Source organism: Umbelopsis ramanniana (genome assembly GCF_025399195.1).
Source record: "Umbelopsis ramanniana AG unplaced genomic scaffold K450scaffold_10, whole genome shotgun sequence".
Classification (NCBI taxonomy): domain Eukaryota; kingdom Fungi; phylum Mucoromycota; class Umbelopsidomycetes; order Umbelopsidales; family Umbelopsidaceae; genus Umbelopsis; species Umbelopsis ramanniana.
Window position 1 is genome coordinate 125232 of NW_026252096.1, and position 18045 is coordinate 143276.

Consider the following 18045-nt stretch of genomic DNA (forward strand, 5'->3'; position numbering starts at 1 on the left):
GGAAAGTCTGTGGCGGCTTTTTGGAACCTGAGACGATTACAATTTTCCAAATTTGGCCTAAGTTGAACGAGCGAGATCATTTTTATTTATTTTCGCCAAGATCCCGCCAGCAAGTCCTCTCAACCCTTTTCACCACTTTCCATCACCTATGCCGCACTTTGCAATCACCAATCTCACAAACGTACCACTTCATATTGCCCTCTCGCATTTGGGCCCTGTCCATTATTATAACAACCTTCAGCCCAACCAGACTGTCACGCTCAGTGTTGGTCAAGTCTGGTTTACCATCGAAGCAAAGGTAGCATCAGGAGAAAACGAGTATAAATGGCACCATGTTGCTGTTCCCATTGTAGCCGCCACGGTTGTAGGTGTAGCTTCGGCGGCTGCTATAGGGGTCGTAGCCACTGCTGTTTCAGCTGAAGCGGCCATTGCAACCTTTTTGGCAGCAGGTACGTGACGACATGGCAATTTTTTCTTTACATCATAGACTCGAAATACTTACAAAGTTTACTATGTGTAGGTGCCAGAGCTGGTACGTACGCTACTACACTGACGCAGAAAAAACCCATACAGTACGCCTCGAAGAAACTCAAGGTCGTTGGGAAAGAACATATCAAGGATTTTAAGAAAAGTTGGGTGGCGAAAAAATGCTGCAAACGATATGGAGTCTATGTTCCAAAAGAAGGTATCGAAGCTCGGATTGTCGGTGGCCCACAAGCTGTTTACCCAACAGCCGACGGTACCCAAGTTATAGACGCCGACGTCACAATGGTCAATTTTAACATTCTCATTAAAGACACCGCTGCGTCGGCCGCCGTTCGACCGCCATTACCACCACGACCACTCACTGTACCTCGAATGAGCAATTCAGGCGACAAAATATCTGTCAAGTCCATGTAAATTGATCCTTGTACTTCATACCCGAAATAGCCAATTTGGTTTTAAAAAAACCCTTGCCATTGTTCAACTAAAATAATTTTGCCGTTTCATTTTTTTATTCATCTTTTCCTTTGATTCTAATACTTATCTCCCTTAACCCCCTTGTAAAGTAAAACCCAGCATTATATAAAATACGAGTGCGAGTACAATGTCTATAGTATAGCAATTCTCTCAACTATAGTAATGAAATGTCCTGATCAATACACACTTTGGTGTAAGCCAAGTTAGTTCCTGCCAAAGAATCGAGTCATGACGCTAAGATAATGGCGGTTAATGGTATCTGGTTCGGTCTGGTATAATGTCATGAGACTGCCCATGGCGCCCATGAATAAGATAACATCTCCATGTGGGACATTACGGGCATAACCCCACTTGACCATGCACTTCCACCACGACTCGAGAGCACGAGGCAAGCAGTAGAGACCAAGTTCTAAAAAGGGAAGAAGAACAAGTCGTGTTAGCCCCTGGAATGGCAGTCAAGCCTGCGATGTATCCATGATTTCGTACCTAATTGACGTCCTCTAGCTTCTATCATAGTCATACTACCACACACTAGACCAGTAAGCATGTAGATCCAATGTCGCTCCTTGCCGACAAGAGGTCGAACGGTGCATGGCGTTGAAAAGCCAATGGTGACATAGCACGCTAGGAAGAGAGCTGATCTCAAACACGATTTGACGAAGCGATCGAGGACTTCTTCTGGCCTAAAAATTTAGGGAGTTCACGTTTAGTCGATAATACAATACTCTTTTGATGATATGCTTCAATGGTTTCCCACTTACTCAGATTTAAGCTGGGACCACCGGAATACTGCAGTCATAATCTACATGATATTGCGAACCAATCAATGAGCGGTTAGGAAAGAACGTATTGGAATCAGCCAATCAACAAGGTATTCTCTTACAATGTTCAGCGGTACATAGAGCTTGAGAGCACGCAAAAATTCGTTACCGAACAAAGTCGCCTTGCTTCTAGTGCAGCTGTCGTCGAGTGGATGTTGCAGAGCACACATGATGTAATTGTGCTTCAACTTTGGGGGGATGACACTTGCAATGTTTGGTGAAAAGTGTTGGGCAATGTACTCTCGACTCGTCCATCCACTAGGAAGGCGAATATTCTTTTCCTTAGTCAGTTGATTGACAGTGTTGCCGATAGCGTGGGTAAGAGGAGCGGCCATAGGGCCAACATCTTGCTTCCAACCTGAGTGTACAAGCAAGAATTGATAGTATGATTTTGGCAAGGTCTCGGCTTCAAAAAGGAAGGCGTAAATAATTTGTCCGGAAGCAATCATCATGACTCCAACACCGGCCCAAGTTTCCAGGAATTTAGCCAACTTGTCGTCCCACTTTTTGCGAACCATCAACTGTCGTTTTTCGCCATCCTGGAACCCTGCAAGATCCAGCTCATCTTTCATTACCAAAAGCTCTTCCCGTCTTGCCTTCTTTCTGTGGGCAGCCCATTTCTTCATCAGCCATGCACCGTTGAATTGTAAACTTCTGGTAAGCAGATAAAGCATGATGGCTTGCCGACGTGACTTGCTAGGGTCGATCAATAGCGATAGCCCAGCGAGAGATCCAGCTATGAAAGAATTCAGTCGATCAGATTTAGGATCATCGTTCTTTCGAATGTTTCGAAGAGTGCAAAGAGTTCCCTTGTATGTGCTTAGAAATACACTCATAAACAAAGCAAACAATGTCGTATCCCTAATTGATCACAACCAAGAATAGTCAGCTATTTGTCGGACACACAATTCTACTATGCGGGGGAGATGTCAAAACTCAGGTCGCAATACATACTTGCCAGCCATTTGCCTGAGTAGACCAGGTCTATAGATACCAAAGCAAAAAAGAAAATTGACATTAATTTAGCATGCTAGTACATCATGAGGAGCCATCGTGTAAGAACATTATCGTTACGTTAAGACAACTAACACACTTACTTTTTAAACACCTTTCCGGTCAAAAGTGCCGGGAGGATGGCCACAAGATATTTAATACCAAATGACATGACAAAGGCTCTGATAAATCCACGAGTACAGTTCTGAGCGCATGTTTTTCCTTCATGCTTGCAGAACGTGGGACCCTGAGCTTCTTTCTCACTTATTTCCAACTGCAGACGGCGAAGATTTTGACTGAAGAGATAAAAATGAAGATTTGGGGGTTGTTACTAAAACTGACAGTTGTTTCGTTCCATGCGGTTTGTGTGAAGATAATACCTGCTGAGTCGCCGAAGCTTTTCCTGAAAGTCCTTGAGACCCTTGAGAATGGCTTCCTGCTCCTTGGTAGTCACTGCCCTTGAAAGAAGCTGGGCCAGTAATTCCAAGAAGTTCTCATAGTAGGAATTGACAACAGGAGCAATGTCCATTTGCAATTGGGTTAAATGGCAAGAAGCGGGTAGAAAAACTCACGGACCAGAACGGAGCCGGTCCATCATAAAGTACACACACCCACTGGCCCAGATCACATGGGACTTACAAAAAAAATTGGGGTCGAAATTTTGTTCCTTTCCCATATTGGTTCTTTTCTCGCTGACAGACTCTACCAAATCACACAAATTGATATATTTTACTGGGGTAAAGAAGATGGATGCCCTAATTAACAAGTTTATCTATGTGATTCAGTGTGATGGATGAGCACCACCATTAGATCCATCTGCGGATATCACGGACATTTGCCGCCATACGCCGTCGAACCCAGCCTTCCACAACCTAACCGTACCATCATCGCCAGATGATGCTAGGATTGTACCCTCTATGTTCCATTCCACTCTCCATACCTAAACAACATGATTAGTCGCAACGCAACAATATACGAGGGAGGCGACCCGACAGCAATGTGTTTCCTTTACCTCCGCTTGATGATCGTCAAATGTAGCTAAAACTTCTACCTTGAATCGTTTACCAACTTGTGATTGATTTGGTGAAGCAGAAGGGCTTAAATTCAGTTTGGATTGGGATGGGTTTCTTGATTGTGGGGTTTGGGGTGGATTAGATTGGGTGGCGCTAATTTCTGTTAACTTGAAAATACGGACAAAGTGATCTTTGCATGCTGTGGCGATTAATTGATAAGATCGTCCCATGCTTGGTGCCCAACAGACATCGTGCACTTCCTTTTCATGACCAGGTAGGTATTCGCCAGGATACCACCTATTTTGTCCGTCGTGTTTAAAGATCTAAGGCCAGCCCAGCCAAAAAAAAAAAAAAGAAAAAGACGTGCGTGCGTGAGCAATAGGCCACCTTACCAATCATGTTGCGTTGACAACTTACACGAGCTCCATTTTCTCTACCTAAACCAACTACCATCATGGGCGCCGGGCATCGGTTTGGACACCAACTCAAACAATAGCTTCCACCGGCATCACTGTTACGTCCTTGATTGGGGCCAGCTTGCTGCAGTCCACCAGATGCTCCTGCGCTCCCGCCAGCAAGGCCTTGTCCTCCTGCCAATGCACTTGGTGCTTGAGAACCAAATGCGCTAGTAGCCATTGTGCTTCCACCAGTTCCACCACCTGCGGATGCTGAATGTGCATTAAGCGACGAGGCGTTTGAAGATATTTCGAATTCCTCCATTTGTGGCCATTGTGTCAAATTAGTTGGCTCAAGAGCTTCGTATATTCGGACAATGCCATCAGCAGCGCATGTTGCCTGTACAAAAAGGTTTGGTTAGCATTAGCTATTTGAGAAAAGAAAAAATAGAAATCGTCTGAAATCGTGTTTATGCAGCTGGAAGTAGATCATACCAAGCGTAGACTTCCATTTCCTGGCGCAAATTCAATATCTTGAACAGAACCTCGGCTCTCCACTAATCGAAACTTTTCTGCCCATCTTTTTTGGCTGTTTTTGGGTTCTGTCATTTTGAAAATGGTACATAAATGTTAGGTTAAAATCAATCCATGTTGGAGTTGAAAGAACTGTACACAAAGGTATGTTGTCCTGTTACCTATTTCTTGCTCTTCCCATATTTTAACCTGTCTATCAAAAGAACAACTGGCTATAACTTGACCAAACTCGGGATTAGCCCATATAACCTTGAGGATGGAACAATCGTGCGCCTTCCAAGAGTCGTTCAGTTCCCATTGTGCTACTCCGTTGCCAGATTCATTGAAATCCCAGACTTTCAGGCGTTGATCTGAGGAACATGTGACTAGACGCTTTCCATAGTAGTTGTAAGCGACATCGTGTATTAAATCTTCATGAGCAGTGTCGAAGCGTGTTGCTTGCATGATTTGATTACACAGAGCAAACTTGAAATTGGTTGGCTTTGACGCGCTTGTGTGCGACGGATTGCCTGCCTCATCCTTGGCAGTCACGAATCCTGACTGACTGGCATAAGCACTTTAATTGCGAGAAAGACACACCACTTTGCCCTTGCTGCCAACACTGTTGAATACTTCATATCACACTACTATATCAATCAATCAATACGCCAAACGATAGGTTGAGCTAATTTCAGTCAATGTTTATCATCTGCAGATATTACAACCAAAAAATTCGTAAAGACCGCCTGTCGCTACGATAATACTGTCTCCATCAAGGATACTGAAAAAAATCTATTACACCGTACGCCATAGGTCGGGTGGAAGACTACGCTAATAACAAATCGAATCAATTCCAATTTAAGCTACCACTTGTTATGAATGACTCGCTTCAATTGCGGGTGTAATAATATCCAGGAGGCAAACTTGCTTGTTGAACGTTGTGTGCACCTTGCACAGCCAAGTTAGCCATCATTTGGGTGGATTTCAGCTGCATTTGCATCTTCATTAGCATTATCTGTTCATAAGAGTTGAATTGTTCCACTATGCGCGAATCTGGCGCAAAAGGTAACTGACTACGCTCGACGAGTGGAAGATTCAGTCTATATTTCTGTATGACTTCATTGAGCTTGATGAACATGCCATTAGGGTTTCTCTTTGCTAAATTGGAGACCAGAGTATTGAACCCGTCTTTATCGATGGCTGGAATCAACAACGCTGCTTGAGAACTTCCTCCCATGCCGCCGCCCAACATGCTGCCGCCGCCACCGCCGAAACCAGTGCCGCCTCCAAGGGCATTCGCCAAAAAGTTGGCACCTTTGAAGACCTTGGATGCTACATTAACAGCATTGGCAACAGTGGGTGGAGCCAGCTTTTTGGTAAATTTGATTCCAAAGTGATTATAGAAGTCCTCCATTTGGTTGGGAGGTAGATAACCAATATTTCTATTTCTCGGAGTCCCCAAGCCTTGTTCCATGAATGATTTGATTTTGCTTTGTTCAATTGCACCCGTGTTTTTGGGGGCATAGGTTGCATCAAGAAAATTGAACATGGCTGTTGTGTAACGGCGAAGTTCGTCCGTTGGCATACCATAGGCGTCGTAAAATGCCTTTGGATGCTGAACATATTGATTTTGCGGATGACCAGAATGACTGGGTGGTGGTGGGGCCTGTTGATAATATCCGTAGGGTGAAGTTTGGCCAGGATGAGGTGGTGGGGGACCTTGTTGATAATATCCTTGTCCTGGATTTGGAACAGATGTTGGTGGTCCTTGTTGATAATATCCCTGTGGGGCATTTGGGCTAGATGGTGAAGGACTTTGTTGTTGATACCCTTGAGGGTAAGTTGGGGTAGCTTGGGGCGGACCTTGTGGATATGCGTATTGGTTTGGTTGCGCCGGGGATCCAAAAGGAGGGGATGGGTGAAATCCTGCAGGCGGAGGACCTTGGTAATTTGGATATTGACCTTGTCCAGCGGGAGGATAATGTTGGTATCCTTGTGGCGGAGGAGAATAGGGTTGCTGATGTGGTGGCGGGTATGGCAGCTCGCCATATGAATGCTGTTGCTGAGGTGCAGAGTGTTCTTGACTCTCCTGTGGCTGGCCACCTACTTGCTGAGGCTGCGGCATCGGTTGCTCTTGGGGAGAAGCCGGAGACGGCATGGAGGGAGCAGGAGCATCCGCTGGTAAAGGTTTATTCTGAAGGGACTGTCGACGTGAGCTATCTTCCATAGCCAGGGAGTATTTTCAAGCAGAAAAAGACAATAGTAAGAAAGATCGTATCACTGGAGTTTTTATTCCACCAAAGACTCGGGTCCGCAATCTACCTTACTATTTTTTTTGAACCTTTGTGGGTATTTACTACGGTCAGCGGGCGCATGCTAGATGAGGCTGGTGGTAGTCAAGCATGATAGCACCATACAATGTTTGAACCATCTTTCATTTTGATATCGCTTGAAGGAAAAAATTTAGAAAATTATTTTTTTTTAACTCTGTCGTTGGTTGACACAAAGAAAAGGTTTGTAAGAACAACCTTTGTTCACAGAATATTCTTCTATCAAACAGCTCACCAGAGTTGTTTAGCGTGTCCGATTTCCGGTTGAACAAAACTGCTGGGCTTGAATCAGGGCTGATAAAAGCAGTCGTTTCGTGCATCGGTACGACGAGAATGCCCCCCATTTGGTCAATTTTGAACTTTTCCGCACGATGATCATCTGCCTTCTCGAGTCAGCACTGTAACCTAGGCAAAAAATATAATTAGAGATATAATATAATGCAGACACTACTTCATCGCCGTCAGGCTTAGCATTTTAGAAGAAACTGTTCCATGTCCATCGGCGATGCAACAGCACATGTCAACATAACTTAAGCATACTTTCGAACACAAATCGGTTCGCGTCATATCAGTTTATGCATTTGTCTAGCGATAGCAATTGTACGCTTTATTTATTGCATTTTGACTTTGTTTCAAATCTGTAGGTAGGACTTAATCAAGAGATACGATAGAATATTTTGTTCTACTGCTGTAGTACAATTGCTCATGTCGTGCAATATCAAATTTGGCGTGGACAGGCCATGACTCAGACTTTTTGATTCAAGTACAGATTCTTCTGAAATATCGGCAGCACGCTGAAAATTAAAGTAGTCTGAAAGACATTCTATAAAGGTACTTGAACTTTGATGCTGACCAAATTGAAGCGTAAAAGTCGCTTTCGCGACGAAATGGTCGGATTACTGCAGCCGAACGAAGTATCTAAATAGACTATAAGTTGGCAGTGATAATTAGAGCTCATTTTGAAACCTTTAAAACGGATGTATATGATAATACAAAGCACGCATGGTTACAATAGAGGCGGAAACCATCAGTCCTATCTCATCCTGCTTCAATATACTCTATGAACGAAAATCACATACTCCTTTGTTATCCCACCTTCTGTACACCACCCATACGCTCTAGGAATTCCTATACAGACTCTAGAAATTATATATATCTTAATTGCGTTTAATACTCGTTGATTTACTCAAGGACTGAACCTCTATACTGTAGCGGAAAACCGAGCTTTTGGGCTCGCGAATTGGGAAAAATTTCATGCAGATTTTCACAAGATTTTCAAGTGACTGCTCCTTATACCACTTTCAGTTTCCATGAAGCCTGTGTTGCGAATTTGTCGTCAACTCATGGAAGAACTGCAAGAATGCTAAATTTATATGAATGCAGGAAGCGCAGTGCACAATGTGCTTGGCTTTTAACCCGTCCGGCACTGAAGCCTAGCGGGATGAATAGGACACCAACGATGTCCCGTACTCGACCAATCCTCTTATTGGCCACAAAATATTCGTCCAGCTCAGCGAAGGAGGATGGCGAAAATGAACGCAAGTTGAAGATAGGAAATGGTAAGCTCTTTCTTCAGTTCAAAGAGCATAGTGGAGACACCGTATTGATACCTGGTATTCAAATTGGCACTGAGTAGCAATAGATACCCTGCAAACGACACTCCCTTATTTCTTTCGCGACGGTCTTGCGGATCATCATATGTACCACCCGCACATCCTGTTACATGATCCACAATACACCAAGATTCGTATACATGGAAGAACCGCATACATAGGGGTTTCGGAAATGCTGCGGTATAGCGTCGACCTATACTATAGAGATATCACCTTTGAAATACTAAATATGCGAGTAATGGATGATACGAAACAATCCCCAACACGGTTACAAGTGCGATGGCAGCTGGAGGGCTTATCTCGTGCTAGTGCAGTCATGTCGTCTGGAGCAGTCACCAAATCGACCTTTGAAGGAGTGTTTCAATATACCTTTGACGCCTCAGGAGACATTTCGGAACACCGAATAGAAAGTATTAACCCAGCTCCCAGTCGCCGAGTTATCTTTTTGCACGGAATAGGCGGTAGAATACGAGCATGGTGGGAGAGAAGGAGACTCCCAGAACTAAGTCCAGGTATGGGATGTGTATCCCACACTGACCATTCGATAACAGCCAATTTAGAAAAGGCCCAGTCATAGCCTGCATACTCATTTTCCCTTGTAAAAATATATAAAGTATAGCCCGGTAAACTCACGGCAGAACTCATGATACGCCATAGCATTTTGAAAGATAGAAAGGATATCGTATGAACTCCTAGAAGATGGCAGGCAGCATCATAGATTAGTTTATAATGAAACTTTTATGCGTCACTTAGAGAAGTTGCTTTAGGACATGGCGATGAAATGAAGAACAAGTGTAATATTGGAAGACATGCCGTAAAATGAATTAAGAATATCATTGAAGAAGAAAAATAATGCTGACAACGTGTGAAAATGAAGGTAATCGATGCATACTATAAATAAGGAAGAAGCAATATGATAAAAACGATCAGCAGTACCAGACTTCCTGACCGTTATGTAAGGCTTGAACAGCAGCAACAAGGTCTGCATCTTGAAGCCTACCTGGAGAATTCTGCTGAGGTAGTGAATAATTTGGGTGTTGTCCATGGGCAAACATAAAGGAACTAATATCCTGTGGGCTATATTGCCCACAGCTTGGGGAAGTAAACATGGTTGCTTGTGATCCCAGCATCATATCTGAAACCTGGTCTCCAAGTTGACCAAACGACATTTCAGGCGTAATAGATAGTGTTGCTTCGTTGGCATGAACACCATACGTGTTGTTGGTATTGTATGAAAGTAAGTTATAACTTCCATTTGCATTGACATGGTTCGGTGTCGACGAGCATGATGATGAGGAGGAGATACTAGCACGCGGACTGGATGACATGGATGGCATATCTGAAGTATTGTTGTTTCCAGAATCTTCAGAATCTAACATTTTTGAGGTCTGCTTTTCTTCGCTATCATCCAGATTGGACTCGCCGGTTGAATTGTCACGCTTGATTGGACTTTGCGACCTCTTGCTCTTTGCTATACGTTGCTCTCCCTTTAAGCGTAGCTGAGCAAGAATGGATCGAGAGTCTTGAACTTCATCTTCAGTCTTACGCATTTGACTGACAAGTTTGCTAAGGTTGATATCCAACTTTTCCTTCTTATCGTCTCCAGAAACAATTTTTTGGATAATGTTTCTTTGACAATCCATAGCTGTCTCAATTTGCCGTATACGACCTTCTAGCTGGGATAAGTTGTCAATAAAAGGATCGACGTTGGCCGGTTGAGTATTTCGAGAACGCCGTGAACTAGGGTAAGCACAAAGAACACCAGTTGAAAGGCATCTGGTACAATTTGGATGGCCACCGTCGCAGCGCACCTATGTTTTTAAAATCGATGAGAAAATAGTTTAGTTAACCTGTATACAATGAAGTTCGTAGAGACACCTAAGGTCATACCTTCTTGTGGTGGCATCTAAAGCATGCGATAGGGGCTCTTGGCCGTTTGCCCGAGGAGTACGTCCGGTTGTTTCGATTGTCCTGAATTGCGCCCATAATGTTAATTCGCAGTGTATGCTGAGCTATCTTTTGAACTATAGTCAAAAAAGTTTTTGGTGAAGATTTTGATAAGAAAGTAAAAGATAAATGGCCGATCCAAAACAAAAACAGGTGGGTTATTCATGTTCAATTTATACAGCAATCAGCTAGCCAGTAATCATACATATTGACACCTGCCACATTGGTTCTCAACCTCATTTCCAAATCTATCCACGAATAATAGGAGCAAAAGAGAGCACATCAGCAAAAATCCCAGGACTGAGTCAACATCCTCACGTCCCCAGATGTATTGGAGAATAGTCGCATAAATTTACACTGATCACTCCTGACTATCAGATCGAAGTCTGTCACAATAGTCATATCTATCTAGTTACTCCCATTCTACCTTTTCTCTTCAACTATTGGAAATCCTCTTAGGGGACGTCCAGATGTCATAGTACTGGTTGATTTCCCAGAAAACGTTTGTGGATGCCCTGCATGCTTCATTGCAGTCTTGTTTAATGTCGTTATAGAACATTATTTTTTCATATACGGCTATCGTATTTTGAGTGGTTTGATTATATTCTATCTACATTTTCACGTTGTAAGCGTGCTGAATCATACAGATCGTAGACTGAATGATCAGGGGACCAACGCAATAATTTCTTCTTTATTTTTTTCTGGTGTTGGTCCATAACGAAATTTTGACTTGAGCATGACGAATAGTCAACGAACATGCATATGCACAAGCGCCTTTCGTGTCTTACCTAAGATGTATCACCTACAACATCATCGTGGATGAACATCAAATGGTAAAGAATAGGATTAAAAAAAGGTATGGGCTACAGAAATTTTTTCGCGTGAGATGTCAGGGGAACGCCTTACATTTCTATGTTTCACTTTATACGTCCCGAAAATACACTTTCGAAAAATAGCAGTAAACATATAGTATCGTATATATTGAAAACAAAGTGTCTCTATGTTTCTCAATTCTTAGGTTAGTAAAACTGATGATAGACACTTGCAGCAGGGATATGAGATAGTAGAATTCGAGTCCTGACCAAATGTGTTTCTTTGCTCTACGGTGGTGTAAGGCGTACACAATGAGCATGTAATTCTCCCCCCCCCCTTTTTTTTGGCTTCACTAGCAGTCTGTCACGTTTGTATCATGTCCTATTCTCACTTATTCAGCCATCTGCTGATGGGTGCATGCAAAGATGTATAAATGGGTATCCCGACGTTCTGTCATGGTCTATGGCCACCAGGTATTTTTATCTACTAACCCAAAAAACGTGAAGGAAATACGTTCATCAGTATCATCGACAAGTTACAGATGAAAAGAAGCAAGTCCTCGAATAAGATATCGGGTGGCATTGGTTGATAATTAAATATTATTGGGCTTGAGCCTCCCCATTGTCATGCAAACTCTCAGATTACAAGAGAGGCTTATTTACAAGTGGCCCATGCGCTGGCTGGCTTATCTACCGTTGATCTCAGCCATCAATGTGTTTTTCGTAGCACTTGCACATTGTAATGGGTTATGGTTCGACTTTAAGATACATTGTGGTAAAAAAAAAAAAAACGCTAATAGTGAATGTGCATGATCAGGATCTGGGTTATTCTAAGCGAATCCTGTACCCACGCACATCCGTTCTTACCCTTATGCTGTAAATTGTACGATGAACTATTTCACATTTTAATTCTTGATGGGATTTCACGCTGTAGACTGCCTCAAAAACGATGTAGCATTTCAGATGATCGCATGATTTTGCAGTTGGCTTGACAGTCTAGCTACCATCTTTTCTCCAAATTTTGAAAGATTTAACTCATTCAACACAAAATATATCGCAAATGCATTGAGTTTTTTTTATTATATCTCTTTGTGGCAAGATATAATGAGGATCTAGCGTTTGAAGAACGTTTGCTTCATGTTATGATCACACTTGACTGGTGACTGCCTTTCCTGCCATAAGAAAAATTTCGCCTAACAACTTTACGTGAGGATTGACGAATTTTACAAACTGGAGAAATGACAAGCCCATTTTTCACGCTGCACTCCGAGGCAGGATCGTTGTTACGTCGAGGAACTATCAATTTTGCCAAAAGAGAGGGCAGAGTAAGTAGTCTTCCAACGCCAAACTTTTTGGCCCACACGGTTCGAGGCTCAGTTCCCCATTTGACATCGGACAACTTGGAGCTTGTTCCGGTGGATTCTCTACAAATTTCGGCAGAACATTTGTAAGTGAAGTAGTCGATGATAAAAAAACGTTCTACTGGAATCTATTCTAAAATATTAGGCTTCAATAGCTATGAACAAAAGGAACCAGCTGGCCTGTCATACCCCCATGGACTACACTCCTACCTTAACGCGAATAAATATCTCCTCTTTTTGGACACCAGAGATCCTTCAAAGCACGTACCATCATCTGCAAATACAGAAAAGTATCTTTCGGTCAATACTCATGGCGGTGTACGACAAATCACGCCAGAACTTTGGTGCCGTATGATCTCGCAATATAAGCCCGACTTCTACGCTGTCATCGCCGACGTCTTGTCAGACACCGAACCTGGAAACAAAAGAGTCAGGAAGTCTGTAGATAGAACGATTCGATGGCTGGATGAGTGCTTGGAAAAGACCAAAAATCTTGACATTCCGGTCTTCGCCACTCTTGTAGGTAGTCAATTTGAGCAAGAGCGCATCCGATCCGCACAAGAGGCAGCTCAGCGAAAGGTTTCTGGGTTTGTCGTCAGTGGCCTAGGTTTTGGAAACCAGGCTCTCGACTTGATCAAAATTTCACTCAACGAGTTGCCAGAAGACAAACCACGAATCACATATGGCTTCTCTAGTCCAGGTAATATTTCATAGGCTGTTAGTGTTCAGTTATTGCTGACCAAATATTGATCTACTTTGCTATTTTCCAGAGAGCGTTTTAGAAGCTGTTTCCTCTGGGATTGATTTGTTCGACAGTGCATATGTATCAAAAATGACAGATAAAGGCAGAGCCTTGACATTTGAATTCGGAAATGAAGAAGGTGAGGCAGCTGATAATCATGGAAGCAAGGAACCTAAGTCTATCAATCTCTGGGATCCTTCCTTTGCCGATGACTTTACGCCACTTAAGAAAGGATGCAAATGCTACAGTTGTATCACCCCACATTCTCGAGGATATATACACCACTTACTTAATGCACATGAGATGTTGGGACTGGTGTTGTTGATGAGGTAAGGAGCTTCAAAAACAAATCTATAGTGGCAGGTACTGTATATTAATTATCTTGCCATTAGCCACAACCTTTATCAATATGCAAACTTTTTTGAGTCGATTCGTCAATCTATCGATGGTAAAACGTTTGAAGCATCAAAAAATCGGTTCATGGAAAACTATTCACATGAAGTAGAAGGCGATGGTGCGCAAGGACACGAAGACGAAGTAGACGCCAACTCTTTGGGAGTTCCAATCAAGAAGAAGAGAACATTGTTACTATAGAATGGGAACATTGTGTGTTTTTTATTAGTGGAGCAGCATTTCCTGCGTGTCTTTTTAGAATTTTATTTTGTAATCGGTGGCAAGAGTGTATAAAATGGCCAAATCTAAAAATCTTTGACAATCTGCCATCCAAGAGGCTTGCCTGCCCAGAATGGTACAACAGTTCCAAGAGAGCTAGGCTGGCCATCTTGGGAGATATGAAACTCGTTAGGTACAACAAGCTCAGAACTGGTTCTGGCCAGAGTAACGGTGGCATTTTCGAATTCTGGCTTTTGGGACAATCCATAGAAAGCTTTTCCGAAATGACAAGCAAAGTTTTCTAGCTTATCCAGGCAGCCGAGAGAGTCAAAAATTTGAGCGAGATAAGGAAGCACCAGAGGAGTAGTGAAGACACCAGCATGAGCGCAAGATGTCTCTTTGGTACCTCTTGGGTGTGGTGCGGAGTCAGTGCCAAGGAAGAAACGTGGATGACCTGTGCGTAAAGAAAGGTTACTTGGCTTCACTAAAATGAATCTGGCATAAAATACCGTCAACTTACCTGAGCTTACGACCTCTTGGAGTGCTGAGCGATCGTGAGGATATTTGGCGACCGGTTTGCAGAAATGATGGGGTTGGCCGGCCCAGTCATCAACGATTAATTGAAGATGGTGAACGGTAATAGTGCAACCGACAGTGTCGCCCAAACGCTTGACGAGTTCAACAGCAGCCTTTGAGGTTGCGTGTTCGAGAACAATCTTGAGCTTAGGAAAGGCATTGTGAAGCTTTTCGAGCTGAGGGAGGAAACGTTCCTCTGCGTTCATCACACAAATATCGCTCTCGGCATCGGATGGGATCTCGCCGTGCAAGTTAAGTACCATGCCTTCCTCCTCCATTGCCTTGAAGATTGGATAATATACTTCGTAGTTTTCGATACCACCATCACTATTGGTAGTGACTCCACGAGGATATGATTTGACGCCAGCAATTCCAGCCTTGGACGCTTTGCGAATTTCTTCAATGGTAAGCTGGGGTGACAGGTACAAGGTCATATAGAAAGTGACATTGGGAGCCAGTTGTTCAAGCTCCTTCTTGTACGCAAGAGCTTGGTCTGTGTTACTGATTGGTGGACTCAAGTTGGGCTGACCAGATTTTGAATTAAACAAACTATTGCATTCCTACCCCACACTCATTACAAGGGCAACATACCATGATATATGCAAGGGAAACACCGCCTTTAGATACCATGGGTGTGACCATGCGCATCATTTCGCCTTGACGCAAGTGCAAGTGGAAGTCGGCAGCGGCAGGTAATGTGATAGTGTCCTGACTCATGGTTGTGTTATTTCTGTTGCTGTCAAAAAAAAACACACCACACTTCCTCCAGTTTTAGGGCTAAAGAAAATTGCGTGACTGTTTCAGGTTTTCAATTTGTCTTCCAAATCTCAACCAATACTTTTTATTATTTCAAAACGATCAGTGTTTGCTTTACTTTTGATGTATCAATCAGTTTTCAGTCACCACGGCATCTGCTTGTCCTTCTCTAGCGCGACTTCCTGATCCTTCAGAGCCATTGCTATTGGTTTTAGGTAATCTGGGTGCATTTCCACATCGATCCTTTCCGAAATTGATCTTCAGCTTCCTATAATCATCCTTATTCTTGATCCCTTCCAATGCGTTCATAGCACTTTGTACGTTCGTAAAGTTGACAAATGCACAGCTCTTTTCGGTCAGGAAGTTGATTAACTCGATATCACCGTATTCTGAGAAGTCCGTTCTCAGCTTCTCTTCTGTGATGCTTTCGTCGAGGTTACCTATATAAACATTACGGGAGGCACCGTTTTGGACGGCCATGAGGATAGACGCAGGAATCTGGACCGGTTTTCCCCAACCACCTTTGAGTCTGCGCCCTTTGATACTAATGCCTTGGTAGGTGAGCAGTTGATAGAAGTTGAAAGCAGCTGTAGCATCCATAAAGGTTACAAAGGCAATGTGTTTGTCCGAAAGGTATCTAATTTGATACAATATTCCGCCACGAATAGCGTTACAGATATCTTCGCATGTGGTATCAGGATGTATGTTACCAAGGTAGACGGTTGTTGACGTTGCAGAGTTACCAGCCATGTACGATTGAGACATCATTTGAGAAGCCGCCATTTGGGGGTTGCGAGAACTACCATAAGGGTCGTATCCGAATTGAAAGGGATTTTGGAAATTGAAGTTTTGATTTTGCAAAGACTGGCTTCCTCCTTGTTTTGCATTGTAAGCACATCTATCTTTGCCATAATTGACACGGCGGCCTTCCCATTTGGACTCATTTGGAAGGTTGGTGACGCAGTTAATGGCAGCGGATATGCTTGTAAAATGAACAAAAGCACAATGCTTCTCGGGCACTATCTTGATGTGTTCGATCTGACCATACGTATCCAAATCAGCTTTGAGTTCTTCCTCGGTAATGTTTTCTTCAAGATTTCCGAGATAAACATTACGGGTAGCTCCACTTTGTACCGCCGTCTGGACTGTGCTTGGGATAGTGCTGTGCTTGCCCCATCCTACTCTAACATCGTTGCCGTTGATACTCAACTTGTGGCCAGAATTAAATTCCATGTAGAATGCTTGTGCTGACGTAAAATCAAGAAACGATAGAAATCCGCAACTCTTTTCTGAAAGGAGTCTTAGCGATTCGACAACTCCGGTATGGACGTGATTCAATATATCATTGTAAGTGGTGTCCTCCGGCAAGTTTCCAAGGTAAATTGTTCTTGAAGGCTCGCTCCCAGAGTTTGATGCGCCGCCCATGCTAGCACCTGCGTTGAAACCCATTGGAAAGGCAGATTGAGGGTAACCACCTGCCATTCTTGAATTTGACATTCCAGCAAACTGTGAATTCATCATCATGGGAGCTGCGCTGTAAGCGCCCATTGACCCGTACATGGAATTGGCTCCATTAAACTGACCAAGAGCTGCGAAGCCATTTGCGCTGTCAACGCTTGGTGTGAAGGCATTTGCTTGTGAATACTGTGACATGGACATAGCAGCTGCATTTGGGTTCATTACACCGTATTGTGAGTAGATATCACTGCACGCGTGACAAATCCGATGATAAGCATTGTGATGAAAGAAATTGATGGGCATTCTCAAAAACGTACCCATATGGATTTGGCGTAAATCTTGGCTTTTTGTTAATATCAGAATTGCTCTGATTTACATAATCGCTGCTGCGCTTCATTCAAGCACTGTGGAATTGGAGTGGTATTTGTCATCATCTGCAATTTGGAACAGGTTAGCTAATTGCTCACTATCATTTATATTAACCAGCCGTTCATACGAAACAAAAAGGTCACTTTGAAAAAAGTGCGGCATGGTGCAATGTAAGAAGAGAATTAAAAACTAACAGAAAATTGATACCATGAAAGTATAGAGTGGATATACGACAGTTGCAACCGAAGAATGGGCGTAAGAAGGCAAAACAATTGAAACAGTTAGAATAGAAAGAGCAGGATGACGCTGAACGAGTTGACGAAAGTGAGGGGCTGCCACCACCCGAAAGATAAATGGGTAGCACACTGAAGAATACTTCCAATAGCCTGTGCTGTTCAGGAACAAAGTAACTTACAAATAATGGATGTGAAGGAGAGAGATAGGTAGTGAGAGATAGAGAGAAGTTTGTCAAGATGACTATGAAATAAGCGATCAAAGAGAAGTAAAATTTAGAAACCCCACATATAAATGCAAACTGTCAAAAGGATCATTCTTAACGCTCCATCTGAGCTAGACAACTACATTACGCGTACGACGCAGTGAAGAATCTGTACCGCTAGCAGTGAAAGCCCAATCGAAAGCCAAGAAAGAGAACAAAAGAAAATATAAAGAAAACTTGGTTTTAGTAACTTACTCTGATCAGCTTGAATTACAGGAATATCAGAGCCCGGTAGCAATAGTGAAGGCAATGGTGTTCTCAGCCACTGAGAAATA

General features: G+C 43.0%; 10 protein-coding genes across 10 annotated transcripts; 3 read left to right on the top strand and 7 right to left on the bottom strand.

Moving 5' to 3' along the window:
* The first annotated feature begins 132 nt into the window (after window positions 1-132).
* Window positions 133-1148, top strand: K450DRAFT_278312 (uncharacterized protein). The gene is made up of 2 exons (XM_051593290.1): window positions 133-449; window positions 521-1148. The coding sequence occupies exons 1-2, from the start codon at window positions 149-151 to the stop codon at window positions 898-900; spliced, it is 681 nt and encodes a 226-aa protein (XP_051447257.1). The 5' UTR covers window positions 133-148; the 3' UTR covers window positions 901-1148.
* A 15-nt stretch (window positions 1149-1163) lies between these two features.
* K450DRAFT_171119 (uncharacterized protein) lies at window positions 1164-2116 on the bottom strand (the record flags this gene model as incomplete). The annotated part of the gene is made up of 4 exons (XM_051584136.1): window positions 1164-1369; window positions 1447-1643; window positions 1722-1762; window positions 1844-2116. 4 exons carry the CDS (start codon window positions 2114-2116, stop codon window positions 1164-1166), a joined length of 717 nt encoding a protein of 238 aa, XP_051447258.1.
* A 629-nt stretch (window positions 2117-2745) lies between these two features.
* Window positions 2746-3666, bottom strand: K450DRAFT_228089 (uncharacterized protein). The gene is made up of 2 exons (XM_051586858.1): window positions 3155-3666; window positions 2746-3070 (listed from the first exon to the last, which is right to left on the bottom strand). The coding sequence occupies exons 1-2, from the start codon at window positions 3301-3303 to the stop codon at window positions 2875-2877; spliced, it is 345 nt and encodes a 114-aa protein (XP_051447259.1). The 5' UTR covers window positions 3304-3666; the 3' UTR covers window positions 2746-2874.
* On the bottom strand, window positions 3430-5191 carry K450DRAFT_228091 (uncharacterized protein). The gene is made up of 5 exons (XM_051586859.1): window positions 4878-5191; window positions 4678-4784; window positions 4205-4582; window positions 3787-4110; window positions 3430-3714 (listed from the first exon to the last, which is right to left on the bottom strand). The coding sequence occupies exons 1-5, from the start codon at window positions 5158-5160 to the stop codon at window positions 3556-3558; spliced, it is 1251 nt and encodes a 416-aa protein (XP_051447260.1). The 5' UTR covers window positions 5161-5191; the 3' UTR covers window positions 3430-3555.
* A 180-nt stretch (window positions 5192-5371) lies between these two features.
* On the bottom strand, window positions 5372-7191 carry K450DRAFT_228099 (uncharacterized protein). The gene is made up of 2 exons (XM_051586860.1): window positions 7018-7191; window positions 5372-6911 (listed from the first exon to the last, which is right to left on the bottom strand). Exons 1-2 carry the CDS (start codon window positions 7068-7070, stop codon window positions 5585-5587), a joined length of 1380 nt encoding a protein of 459 aa, XP_051447261.1. The 5' UTR covers window positions 7071-7191; the 3' UTR covers window positions 5372-5584.
* Window positions 7192-8349: 1158 nt separating this feature from the next.
* K450DRAFT_228104 (uncharacterized protein) lies at window positions 8350-9285 on the top strand. The gene is made up of 2 exons (XM_051586861.1): window positions 8350-8584; window positions 8662-9285. The coding sequence occupies exons 1-2, from the start codon at window positions 8386-8388 to the stop codon at window positions 9213-9215; spliced, it is 753 nt and encodes a 250-aa protein (XP_051447262.1). The 5' UTR covers window positions 8350-8385; the 3' UTR covers window positions 9216-9285.
* Window positions 9286-9564: 279 nt separating this feature from the next.
* Window positions 9565-10624, bottom strand: K450DRAFT_285134 (uncharacterized protein; the record flags this gene model as incomplete). The annotated part of the gene is made up of 2 exons (XM_051593518.1): window positions 9565-10449; window positions 10529-10624. 2 exons carry the CDS (start codon window positions 10622-10624, stop codon window positions 9565-9567), a joined length of 981 nt encoding a protein of 326 aa, XP_051447263.1.
* Window positions 10625-12449: 1825 nt separating this feature from the next.
* Window positions 12450-14146, top strand: K450DRAFT_228105 (uncharacterized protein). The gene is made up of 4 exons (XM_051586862.1): window positions 12450-12844; window positions 12914-13458; window positions 13529-13829; window positions 13893-14146. The coding sequence occupies exons 1-4, from the start codon at window positions 12636-12638 to the stop codon at window positions 14092-14094; spliced, it is 1257 nt and encodes a 418-aa protein (XP_051447264.1). The 5' UTR covers window positions 12450-12635; the 3' UTR covers window positions 14095-14146.
* K450DRAFT_228108 (uncharacterized protein) lies at window positions 13866-15427 on the bottom strand. Its single transcript, XM_051586863.1, has 2 exons — window positions 15280-15427; window positions 13866-15212 (listed from the first exon to the last, which is right to left on the bottom strand). The coding sequence occupies exons 1-2, from the start codon at window positions 15403-15405 to the stop codon at window positions 14199-14201; spliced, it is 1140 nt and encodes a 379-aa protein (XP_051447265.1). The 5' UTR covers window positions 15406-15427; the 3' UTR covers window positions 13866-14198.
* Window positions 15428-15576: 149 nt separating this feature from the next.
* K450DRAFT_171130 (uncharacterized protein) lies at window positions 15577-16869 on the bottom strand (the record flags this gene model as incomplete). The annotated part of the gene is made up of 1 exon (XM_051584137.1): window positions 15577-16869. The coding sequence occupies one exon, from the start codon at window positions 16867-16869 to the stop codon at window positions 15577-15579; it is 1293 nt and encodes a 430-aa protein (XP_051447266.1).
* Window positions 16870-18045: the final 1176 nt, after the last annotated feature.

Coding starts and splice junctions, on each gene's coding strand:
- K450DRAFT_278312 (XM_051593290.1), top strand. CDS start 149: ATGCCGCACTTTGCAATCACCAATCTCACAAACGTACCACTTCATATT. Junction 450..520: donor TGCAACCTTTTTGGCAGCAG/GTACGTGACGAC, acceptor TACTATGTGTAG/GTGCCAGAGCTGGTACGTAC.
- K450DRAFT_228089 (XM_051586858.1), bottom strand. CDS start 3,303: ATGGACATTGCTCCTGTTGTCAATTCCTACTATGAGAACTTCTTGGAA. Junction 3,071..3,154: donor AAGCTTCGGCGACTCAGCAG/GTATTATCTTCA, acceptor TTATCTCTTCAG/TCAAAATCTTCGCCGTCTGC.
- K450DRAFT_228091 (XM_051586859.1), bottom strand. CDS start 5,160: ATGCAAGCAACACGCTTCGACACTGCTCATGAAGATTTAATACACGAT. Junction 4,785..4,877: donor ATGGGAAGAGCAAGAAATAG/GTAACAGGACAA, acceptor TCAAAATGACAG/AACCCAAAAACAGCCAAAAA. Junction 3,715..3,786: donor TTGACGATCATCAAGCGGAG/GTAAAGGAAACA, acceptor CATGTTGTTTAG/GTATGGAGAGTGGAATGGAA.
- K450DRAFT_228099 (XM_051586860.1), bottom strand. CDS start 7,070: ATGCGCCCGCTGACCGTAGTAAATACCCACAAAGGTTCAAAAAAAATA. Junction 6,912..7,017: donor GGTTCAAAAAAAATAGTAAG/GTAGATTGCGGA, acceptor TATGGAAGATAG/CTCACGTCGACAGTCCCTTC.
- K450DRAFT_228104 (XM_051586861.1), top strand. CDS start 8,386: ATGCTAAATTTATATGAATGCAGGAAGCGCAGTGCACAATGTGCTTGG. Junction 8,585..8,661: donor CAAGTTGAAGATAGGAAATG/GTAAGCTCTTTC, acceptor GGCACTGAGTAG/CAATAGATACCCTGCAAACG.
- K450DRAFT_228105 (XM_051586862.1), top strand. CDS start 12,636: ATGACAAGCCCATTTTTCACGCTGCACTCCGAGGCAGGATCGTTGTTA. Junction 12,845..12,913: donor CAAATTTCGGCAGAACATTT/GTAAGTGAAGTA, acceptor AGGCTTCAATAG/CTATGAACAAAAGGAACCAG. Junction 13,459..13,528: donor ATATGGCTTCTCTAGTCCAG/GTAATATTTCAT, acceptor GCTATTTTCCAG/AGAGCGTTTTAGAAGCTGTT.
- K450DRAFT_228108 (XM_051586863.1), bottom strand. CDS start 15,405: ATGAGTCAGGACACTATCACATTACCTGCCGCTGCCGACTTCCACTTG. Junction 15,213..15,279: donor TTTCCCTTGCATATATCATG/GTATGTTGCCCT, acceptor AAATCTGGTCAG/CCCAACTTGAGTCCACCAAT.